Source organism: Lactuca serriola, chromosome 3, assembly GCF_051521515.1.
Source record: "Lactuca serriola cultivar US96UC23 chromosome 3, Lser_US96UC23_V15, whole genome shotgun sequence".
Lineage (NCBI taxonomy): Eukaryota > Viridiplantae > Streptophyta > Magnoliopsida > Asterales > Asteraceae > Lactuca > Lactuca serriola.
The window spans coordinates 287,941,615-287,952,646 of NC_136410.1; the positions used below are offsets into that span (position 1 = coordinate 287,941,615).

The following is an 11,032-nucleotide window of genomic DNA, read 5'->3' on the forward strand; positions in this document are numbered from 1 at the left end:
CTAACGTCTTAATCAATATTAAGTTATAATGTATACTTCACACCCAAGACTTTACAAACACATTTGAGTATGCGTTCATTTTGATAGAATTTTATGATCCCGATCCAATCTTACGAATACGAGCTTGCAAATTGTAAAACGATTTTAGGTAAGATCTCAATCTTAACAACCTTGGTTAATTGTATTTGTGTTTTGATGATCAATCTGAACATGTACTTCCAACCAAATACTCGAAAAGTTTTAAAAACATGTAATCCATATTGTATTGAATGTTTGTTTTTACTATTAAATTATTATTTAAATGTTTTTATTTGACATTTTATATTTTTAACTAATTTATTAGTTAATTTCTTTTATTAAACATTATTTTTTATCAATTCAGTTAGATTTTTATATAATTTGTTAAACATAGCCAAGCTTATACTTCCAAGAACTTTGGGGAATGCACCAACCAAATAACATAGGGACTTAATATGATATATATTAATAGTTGAAGGGCTAAACCATAACTTTGGGGAATGCAACAACCAAAATACCAATAACACATGGACTTAATGCGATGTATATTCATAGTTGAAGGGCTAAACCGTAACTAATTTGAACTCAAACGACAATGCCGTTTTAATCTTGTGAAGATTTGTGGATTTACTCCGTGTGTGACTTCCCATGTGACTTTTGTCAGTTTCTCGGCTAAACATTTCAAATTCTCTCTCAAAAACCACACTCATTCCCTTCTTCCCTTCATTTCCAAAGTTCAAACCCAAAAACAACAAATCTTTCCCCCAAAAAAACACCATGAAAACCTTCTCTCTCCTTCCATCCATCTCTACCATTCTTCTTGTTCTTCTTTTCGCTCACACGTTACAAACCCTAGCTAAAAATGAAGAAAAACCCACTTCAGAACTCTCAATCCTCATCAAAATCAAGTCGATTTTAGACCCAAATGGCGAAACCCTAACTTCTTGGTCCCCAGATGCAGCTTCTTACTGTGATGGAACATTTGAGGGTGTTGCTTGTGACGAATTAGGTCAAGTGATGAATATTTCTCTTCAGGGTAAAGGGCTTTTTGGTCAAATACCTCCTGAAATTGGTCAGCTTAAAAGCTTGTCTGGGTTGTACCTGCATTTCAATGGTTTGAATGGTGAAATCCCTAAAGAGATTGCTGAGTTGACTCAGCTTACCGATTTGTATCTGAATGTTAATAATCTTTCTGGAGAAATTCCTCCTGAGTTTGAGAAAATGGAGAATCTTCGAGGTTAGTTTTTATGGGGTTTTCTTCAATTTTCCAGCTATAAAATAGTTTAACTTGATTAATTCATCTTTACATGTACTTAAAATGTGGTCTTCCTGTAATTTTTATTTGGATTTTAGACATTTATTTGCAATTAAGAGATGCTATAGCACGTGTGCTGCATATGATTTAATTAAGTATTCTTTTTATATATATTTATATTTTTTTATTCAAAAAATTCAAACTTTATTATTGCATCCATACATAACAAGGACTTTAGACATTTATTTGCAACTCAATGAGAGTTATATCTTGTGGGTGTAGCATTCAATGTTTTTGCAAGTGGGTATATCATTTAGTCAAAGGTTTTTATTTTTCTTCATTTTCCATTATAAAGATCCAAGCTTTATTAACGCATCTATACATAAACTGAAATTGTAATATAATTTTGGATTTTAGACATTTGTTTACAATTAATGATGTGTAATAATATGTTTGTGTATAAAGTTTCTGCAAATGGGCATCATTCATTCAAGACAACTAGTATGATGAAAGGAAGAAATAATCAATGTTGGGCTAGCCTTTAGCAGAAATTCCCAAATCCAAAAAGCATAGTACAAGCCTCATGACATAATGTACAACTCTTACAGCATCACTACTCTGGCTTAGGAAATATTTTATCTGAAAAAAGAATTACCACATGTTATCTACTAATGTGTGGTTCTTTTAGGGTAAGAAGGAAATTCATAAATTCCTAAAGCATAGTACAAGTCTCAATACATAATGTACAAGTCTCTAAACCAGCATTACTCTAGGTTTGAAATTTTATATCTGAAAAAAAAACATCTAGTAAAATGTGTGGTTCTTTGAGGGCTAAAAAGAAAATTTCTTAACAGTTGTGTTTTGGCTCTAAGATAAAAAAATCAAGAATCATTCATGTGGTTTCTTGATTCCAACAAAATGTTGTCGCGTGTTACTAGATCTTATGGTTTAATATTCAACATAATTTGTCCACTTGATAAAGGGTCATTTTTTTATGAACAAAACTATTCATCTGGATCTCATTATTCATAATAGAAGTGGGTCCCATCTCCATAAAGTAAATATGGTATAAATGAAGAAAAACTTTATTTGATCGAACAATGTAACGTTTTTCTAATATTGTTTTTGTATTATTTCTTTCTATAGTTTTGCAATTATGCTACAACCAATTGAGTGGAAGCTTGCCTACACAACTTGGCTCTTTGAAAAAACTCAATGTTCTTGCTGTTCAATACAACCAACTCACGGGTGCAATTCCTGCTGCACTTGGAAATTTGGGGACTTTAGAGAGATTGGATTTAAGTTTCAATCGCCTTTTTGGCTCAATTCCAATGAAACTAGCCGATGCCCCCTTGTTGATGGTGTTAGATGTACGAAATAATACACTTTCGGGCAATGTCCCTTTAGGTAATTTCACTTTCTTGTTCATAAACTTTAGTGGTTCATTAAATGCAAGAAATTGCAACATGTTTTCATCTATTGCAACATTATATACTTTCATTTCTTTTTCAAATTTAGTCATTATCAACTTATGCTTATTTTCCTCCAATTTTTTTTGAAGTTTTGAAGAAACTCGATCAAGGATTTCAATACTCAAACAACACCGAGTTATGTGGATCCGGTTTTCCCGATCTAAAACTTTGCAACTCTTCTTATGGTCCCGAAAACCCAAACAAACCCGAACCATTTGGACCACAATCAAAAGGAGTTGAACCAAAAGCCATCCCACAATCTGCAAACATAACCACATCTCGGTCAAAGTCAACAAACTCCGGTCTAGCGGCCTTACTCGGAGCCATTCTCTCCACCATGCTATTGATCGCCGGAATATTCTCTTTCATTTGGTATCGCCGGAGAAAACAAAGAATTGGAACCGCTTTTGAAACCTCCGATAGCCGGATAAGCACCGATCATTATCAGATCAAAGAATCCGGCAACCGGAAAAGTGGGTCCCCTCTTATAAGCCTCGAGTACTCAACAGGGTGGGACCCGATGTCAAAAAGTCAAACCGGAAGTGGGGTTTTGTCGGAAGTTCTTGAAAGTTATGTTTTCAATGTGGATGATGTGGAATCCGCGACTCGGTTTTTTTCGGATTCGAATTTGTTAGGGAAGAGTAGTTTTTCGGCTACTTATAGAGGGATTTTGAGGGATGGATCGGTTGTTGCTATTAAAAGGATAGCGAAAACGAGTTGTAAAAACGATGAATCGGAGTTTTTGAAGGGATTAAGGATTTTAACCTCGTTGAAACATGAGAATCTTTTGAGGTTACGAGGTTTTTGTTGTTCGAAAGGAAGGGGTGAATGTTTTTTGATTTATGATTATGTGGCTAAGGGGAATTTGTTGAGGTATCTTGATGTGAAGGGCAATTCGGGAAATGGAAATGTTCTTGATTGGTCAACTCGGTTCTCGATAATTAAAGGCATTGCTAAAGGTTAGTTTTTAATCTCTTTTAATAAAAGGTTACTTTAAGTATGTTTTTTTTCTTGCATTTAACCCTTTAATAGAAAGGTTAAATGAAGAAATAGCAATGTGCTTTCTATCCTTTGTTTTTATAGAATCGTACTTGCATTTCTTTCTATACCAACATTGTATTTTGAAAATTTAACTAATTAAGTACAAAGCATTTTTCATTGCTATAATTAAGTGGAATTTTCAAAGTACAGTGTTCTAATAACTGTAGTAATAAGAAAGAAGTTGAAAATGCAATGCTATAATTAACTAGGTGGCTTTTTCAAAGTACAAATGATGCCTAAATATGAAAAATAATTCTGAAAATATCAGAAGCAATACAAGTGGAGTCTTATATTATAATAAACAAATAAATGAAAAATAATTGCTAATTCTTCTTGTATTTATTTAGGTATCGAGTATCTACACGCGATCAAAGGAAAAAAACCGGCTCTTGTTCACCAAAACATATCCGCCGAAAAAATCCTCATCGATCAACACCACGCGCCACTCCTCGCTGGATCCGGCCTCCATAAACTACTTGCGGACGATATCGTCTTTTCAACTCTCAAAGCAAGTGCAGCCATGGGATACCTAGCTCCCGAATACACAACAACTGGAAAATTCACTGAAAAAAGCGACGTCTACGCCTTCGGTATCCTAATTTTTCAAATCATATCGGGAAAAAGTAAAATCGGTTCATTGATTAGGCAAGGGGCAGAATTGGAAAAGTTGGAAGATTTCATGGATGTGAATCTTGATGGGAAGTTTTCGGAAGTTGAGGCGGTTTTGGTTGGGAAAATTGCGTTGATTTGTACTCATGAGTGTCCAGAATCAAGGCCGGTGATTGGGGCTGTGGTGCAAGAATTAAGTAAAATGTCGGTTCTACCCCTTGATTTGTAAATCGATATTAGGTTCGAGTTCCTCACTCGAATTAGTTAAGTAGTTGTTTTAGTGTATGTTCTGGATTACGCAATCTGGGTTTGTTTAGGATTTGTAGGTTTAATTGTGGTTTGACTTTGACTGAAATTTGATGTTTTCATTTTTAGAGATGAAATTCTCAAACCCATATTAGTGACAAGTCTTTATAATGACCTTGTTTAGAGTTGGAACTTTGTTTCTAATATGTTTATGTTGTGTGATATCAAGATTAATAAAGTAAAGAGTACGAATTGCTAAAATGACCATATTTTGAGGCATTCTGTCGCCAGAATTAAAAAATATTAAGCCTTTTGTGGATTTGATTTTTCTAATAAAAGCAAATTGATAACTTATTAAGCCTCTTTGTGGATTTGATTTTTCTAATAAAAGCAAATTGATAACTCTTTGTAGGCTTGTCGAAAAAACCCGAAACCCGTTCTACCCATCCCACCCGTTCCGAATTCGGGTAGAATGGGTCGGGTCGAACGGATAACGGGTATGAACATTTGGGTAATAGGTTAACCCGATAATAATATAGGTCGGGTTTTAGGTATGAATATTTATTTTCGGGTATACCTGAATTCGTTTTTTAAATAATATCAAATATACAATGCAATCATGTATGCACACTTCAAATAAAACAAAACTATTCGTTTCCTTCTTATGAACGACGGCTCGACAGTCGACGCAAACTTGCAATAGGAATACGACGCTGAAGCTGAAGTCCTGAACCGTCATCACAATTCTCAGTTTTTCTTTATCGCACGTAATGGAATTAAAAAAAGTACATAACATATTATAATGATTTGTATTGTTATTATAAATGTACTTGTTAATTGTATGAAATATTTTCCTACCCAATTTTTTATTAAACCAACCAACATGTAAGAAAAAATATCAATAAGTGTCATTTAAGAAATTTTCGGGTATACCCGATAATTACCCGACCCGACCTCAAACCCGAATACCCGAAACCCGAATTATAATATAGGTCGGGTATCGGGTATTATTTTCTTAAGGAAATACCTGTTTTACCCGACCCGTTCTACCAAAAACCCGAAAATTTTACCCATTCGACACCCCTAACTCTTTGCATGGTGTTTATATCATTTGTGAGATGTTAACATTATCATTTCTTATGCAATCGGTAATAAGAATCTATAGATATATAATCCCTCCGTCTCAAAATTATAGTCCATTTTTCCTTTTTTGTTTGTTCCAAAATAATAGTCCACTTCTAAAAATAAATGAACAATACATGCAAACTAAGGACAAAACTGTCATTTTATTATATAAAGTTAGTGGTAATTAATGTTTTTCTTAATCTGTGTGTTTTTTATATCAGATGACGATACAATGTCTTCCACCTCTTATTAAGAAAAAAAATAGTCATTAAGTATTTTGAAAAAGACTGTCGTTTTTTTAAATTCAAAATAGTTTTGCTCTAGGCGAATAGTTTAAAAATTATCAATTTGTTAAAAGATAGTTTAATAAAAATATAAAACCTTGTAAAGTCTTGAAGACATTTATTTTTAAAAATTATCAATTTGTTATTATCATTGTTAAGAAAAAAAAATTGGACCGAACAACATAAAAGGTGTCTATGACATATTTGGAATTTGAGATATGACATAGATGTATCTACAATTAAGCGAAACTCAAAAAAAATAAATTCGAACCATACAACTTATAAATATATTTTATTTTTAGCTAAAATATTTTTTTTTAACCCTAAAAAGGACAAACTACCTAAAAGGTCTATAAAAAGTAGCAAAATATAGGATTTGATGAATAAAGAGGCTAGATGCTTGTAAACTCTTGTCCTTTTCTCATTAGCAATCAAGAATCCATTGGGACTTTAAAAATATGTTAATTGATTTAGCAAAAAGTAAAAGGTGTTTATGTTTTATAATTCCATGTTGATGATTTAATTACATAAATTTTAGCTATACCTAATCATGTATGAATAATTCTGTTCTATAAAAACTTAAGTTTTATAACATATACAGGGACAATTATTGGCCATTATTTAACTATATATACATACACATCACATGTGTCTACTATCAATTTATACATACGTGCCATAACATCATGTTATTTTACTAAATGATAATATAATACTTCTAAAAACTTGATATATTTGATATTATTCTATAATTAAATGATTACGTTTTGGAAAACGTCATAACTCGTCATGACTTAGGTTTGACATTGCCGTGAAACCCACGCCTCATGCCATTTAGAGCCTTGCTTTTGATCATTAACCACCATCATGACTATTTGTGATACGGTTTTGATGCATAAACTTCATTAATTTTTTTTTTTATTGGATGATATTTTAGATATTTGATGTAAGTTCAAAAAAATATTATATCGAGTTAGAGATAGGCCAAAATGACAAGCATGGTAGCAATAAGGTAGCGTCATATAGAACGACCGACCAACAGACTCGGCTTGACAAATTGTAACAAAACTGAACAAGTTTTCTAATTGCTTTTAGTAAAACTAGAACATGGCACAACAAGACTTTACCTCCCTTGGGATAGTGTGGTTTCATGTGCTTAGTTTATTCATTCACCTTGACTCTTTTTTTGTGACATTTGTATTTTTCATATATAAAATTTTTGTTTCATTTTATATTCAAATATGTTAACTACTGTATTATTTGAAGTAACAAAAATCAAAAAATGCTAGAATATACATATCCAAACACGTTTTCTAGTTTTTTAAAACGAAAAATAAAAATTCAATCAGTTTTAACCAAACATGTTTTCTATATTTTCTATTGAAAACTGAAAATAAAAACTCCACTCTTGTTTCTAAAAACTTTTCCAAAAAGACTTAAAACAGTTTCTCACAACCAAACAAGCCTTAATTCTTTTGAAAACTACGTCCATAGATCTTGGAATCATAACACGGTTATGCATGACCAATTGGACTCTATTGACGAAAGTCTCTAATGTTAGGAAACCAAAAGTATCAAACGCAAATGGTATAAATGTTTATTATACATGCAAACTTTCTCATTTTTGTCACTTTGCACAAGACAACTTTTATTATGAATATTCCATTGGGGTCAAACCACGCTTTGGGGGTTATAAAATTTGTAACGCTTTTCTTAACCAACTAAAAAGAATTTATTTTATTTGATTATAAAGAACGAAAAGGAAAAAAGCATGAAATTTAAAAGTGATTGTCTTTAATCTCCATCGTCTTGGTTAAAAAAAAGGAAAAAGTATGAAAAAACTTTTTCCGAGGGCTCGTAACCCGATCACCTCTAAAAACAATCGAACCCAATTACACTTATATACTTACTTTCGTTTCTTCCTATTACAACATTGTACTTTGAAAAATATGCCCAATTATATCAATGCCATCTAAATGTCATAGAAAAATAATAAAAGTATAAAGCCCTAATAGGGAAAAATATATATAATTCTACAATAGAAAGAAACAAAAGTAAGATACTATAATACACAAATATATAAAAGTACATTACTATTTCTTGCATTTAAGCCTATACAAAATACACAAAACTAGTTATATTCAAATCTAGCTACCAATCAGGAACAAATCAGATTCAAATTTCGACTCTAACCCGAAAGATTTAACATGAGACCAATTATCCAACACCGAATAAATCTCTTCAACTTGTGGATGACACCCATCTCCCACAAAAAATTCATGAAAAGTTCCATCAAGTTCTATCCAACTTCTCCCGGGAACTTTCTTTATTTTCCTTACTTTCATCATTCCCCTCACCTTTCTAACAAAATCCCACATCCCAAATTGTGCATAAATGTTAGATAACAAGATATAATTACTTGAATCATAACAATCCATCATGATTTCATCCTTCAAGATTGGAATTTTTGTGTCTATGGTATTTTCAAGATTCTTACACGCGCTAAACAAAGCTCGCCACATCACACCATTTGGCTCAAAGGGCATTTGGTCTATAATACCCATGGCCTCTTTTATTTTCCCTGCACGGGCAAATATGTCAATTAAGCAACCAAAATGTTGGATTTCTGGCTCCATTTTATGGTGTCTTGTCATGATTTTGAAGCACATAACACCTTCTTTTAGTAATCCCGAATGAGCACACGCGTTTAGAACATTTAGATATGTGATCGCGTCTGGTTTTAGGTTAAGTGTTTGGATTTCAAGAAACATATTGAAAGCTTGTTTCCCAAATCCATGGATGCCTAAACCACCAATCATGGCATTATAATGATCAATGTTTTTTTGTTTTAGGGTTTCAAAAACATGCATAGCGGTTTCTATCATGCCTGATTTTGAATACATGTCTATGAGTGCAACCCCGAGTTTTCCTTCTAATTTAAGACCTTTGTTGTTTATATATGTATGGATAGTGATACCTTCATGGGCACACCCTAATTGTGCGATTGCAGAAAGGGCGAGTGAAAAAGTGGTGTCATCAGGAGTGAGATTGTTGTCACTCATTATGTTGTGGAAGATGTTTAAGGCTTCTAAAGAACCTCCGTTTTGTAAATATCCAGCCATTATGACGTTACATGAGATTATGTCTCGTTGAGGCATTTCATCGAACAGGTGTCGAGCAGTGTTAATGTTGCCCAGTTTTGCATACCCATCTATCAGTTTAGCCCAGCTGATGACGTCTTTTTCTGGCATTCTGTCGAAGAGTGTACGTGCTAAATCAATCTTCCCGCTCTTTATGCAGCAACGAATCATCAAGTTCCATGAAACCATGTCTCTCTCAGGCATTTCGTCGAACAACTCCCAAGCGAGGCTAAAACCATCTTCCACAACCGCATATCCACTAATCATACAATTCCAAGACCTTAAATTCTTCATCTGCGATGGCAAGGAATCAAACAATTCACGCGCTGATGTTATCATCCCGCACTTAACGTATCCATCTATCATCGAATTAAAACTAATTGAATCCCTCTCGGGCATTCTATCGAACAATTGACGCGCAAACTCAACACAACCGCCTCTAACGTACATAGAAATTAAGCAATTTTGTAAATACAAATCACTTGTAAGTCCAATCTTTATCAAAAACCCATGAACCTGCATTCCTTCTCTAATCAACCCCATCCGTGAACACGCTTTCAAAACCAACGAAAACGAGAACTTGTCGACACAAGCCCTGTTCTGAAGCATCAAGCCCAAAACAAAAACAGCTTGTTTTGGGTCATCCCCATGTGAAAAGGTTTTGATTATGGCATTCCAAACAAAAGGGTCCTTCATTTTTGAGCTCCGCGGAATCGAATGCGAGAAAAAGATATGGCGAGCGAATTGGATTAGGGGAGTGTGTGGTGAAGAAGCAAAATTGAGGATTAGTTTCGTAGTTAGATAAGAGTTTTTGATGAATCCGGTTGTTAGTAATCGAGCATGGATTTGGTTTATATCGAATTGGGTTTTGCAGTTTGGGAGATGAATAAGTGTAGGGAGTGTCGAATTCCATGGCTGCTGGTTTGAATTGACGCAGGTTAGCATCGGAAGGTTTGCGTCACCGGAAAGTGTTTGGTTGAATCCAGTAGCAAGATTTATCTGCAATTCGTTAAGGTAGTTATTAGTTAGGCCGTGTACCACTTTCGATGCATGTAGTACAAATCAAACATGCACGGCATTCTTCATTTGCTTTTTAGGTATTTTACGACGATTGTCATTTTAGTCGATAACTCGATATGCATTCCAATGTATAAAAGTACTACATTTTGCAAATCGATTATGCATTATGAGAAATTATCATAACTAAGTTCATGACGGGAGATATTTACAAAAATTATTATTAGAAATGAAACAATAAATCCGAAATGACCAACTTTATCAAGATTTAGAAAAATGACCAGTTTCAACATGATTACGAACTTGTTTAGGAAAAGGCGGCACACCCGATTCATTAGATCCATGAATATTGCCGGTGCATTGGTTAGACCAAAGGGCATTACCACAAACTCGTAGTGATCATAGCGAGTTCGGAATGTTGTCTTGGGAACATCATTCTCATGGACTCGCAATTGGTGGTATCCTGATCTCAGGTCTATCTTTGAGAAATAGCCGGCTCCTTGAAGTTGATCGAATAGGTCATTGATTTTGGGTAAGGGATAACGGTTTTTGATGGTAAGCTTGTTCAGTTCACGATAATTTATGCACATCCGAAAGGATCCATCTTTCTTCTTCACAAACAAGACCGAGACTCCTCAGGGTGAGGAACTTGGTCTGATGAATTCCTTGTTGAGTAGTTCATTGAGTTGGTTGGATAACTCTTGCATTTCTGTCGGCGCTAGACAGTATGGGGATTTAGCTACATGCGTAGCTCCGGGGATTAAGTCGATACGGAACTCGACTTGGCGCTCGGGAGGGATTCCGGGAAGATCTTCGGGGAAGACA

General features: G+C 34.1%; 2 protein-coding genes across 2 annotated transcripts; one reads left to right on the top strand and one right to left on the bottom strand.

The window, feature by feature from the left end:
• The first annotated feature begins 648 nt into the window (after positions 1 to 648).
• LOC145094048 (protein CLAVATA3 INSENSITIVE RECEPTOR KINASE 6-like) lies at positions 649 to 4,802 on the top strand. The gene is made up of 4 exons (XM_079032307.1): positions 649 to 1,255; positions 2,420 to 2,680; positions 2,835 to 3,704; positions 4,134 to 4,802. Exons 1-4 carry the CDS (start codon positions 796 to 798, stop codon positions 4,622 to 4,624), a joined length of 2,082 nt encoding a protein of 693 aa, XP_078888433.1. The 5' UTR covers positions 649 to 795; the 3' UTR covers positions 4,625 to 4,802.
• Positions 4,803 to 8,029: 3,227 nt separating this feature from the next.
• Positions 8,030 to 10,198, bottom strand: CRR4 (Pentatricopeptide repeat (PPR) superfamily protein). Its single transcript, XM_079032308.1, has one exon. The coding sequence runs from the start codon at positions 10,133 to 10,135 to the stop codon at positions 8,198 to 8,200; it is 1,938 nt and encodes a 645-aa protein (XP_078888434.1). The 5' UTR covers positions 10,136 to 10,198; the 3' UTR covers positions 8,030 to 8,197.
• Between the last annotated feature and the right edge of the window lie 834 nt (positions 10,199 to 11,032).

Coding starts and splice junctions, on each gene's coding strand:
- LOC145094048 (XM_079032307.1), top strand. CDS start 796: ATGAAAACCTTCTCTCTCCTTCCATCCATCTCTACCATTCTTCTTGTT. Junction 1,256..2,419: donor GAAAATGGAGAATCTTCGAG/GTTAGTTTTTAT, acceptor TTCTTTCTATAG/TTTTGCAATTATGCTACAAC. Junction 3,705..4,133: donor AATTAAAGGCATTGCTAAAG/GTTAGTTTTTAA, acceptor GTATTTATTTAG/GTATCGAGTATCTACACGCG.
- CRR4 (XM_079032308.1), bottom strand. CDS start 10,135: ATGCTAACCTGCGTCAATTCAAACCAGCAGCCATGGAATTCGACACTC.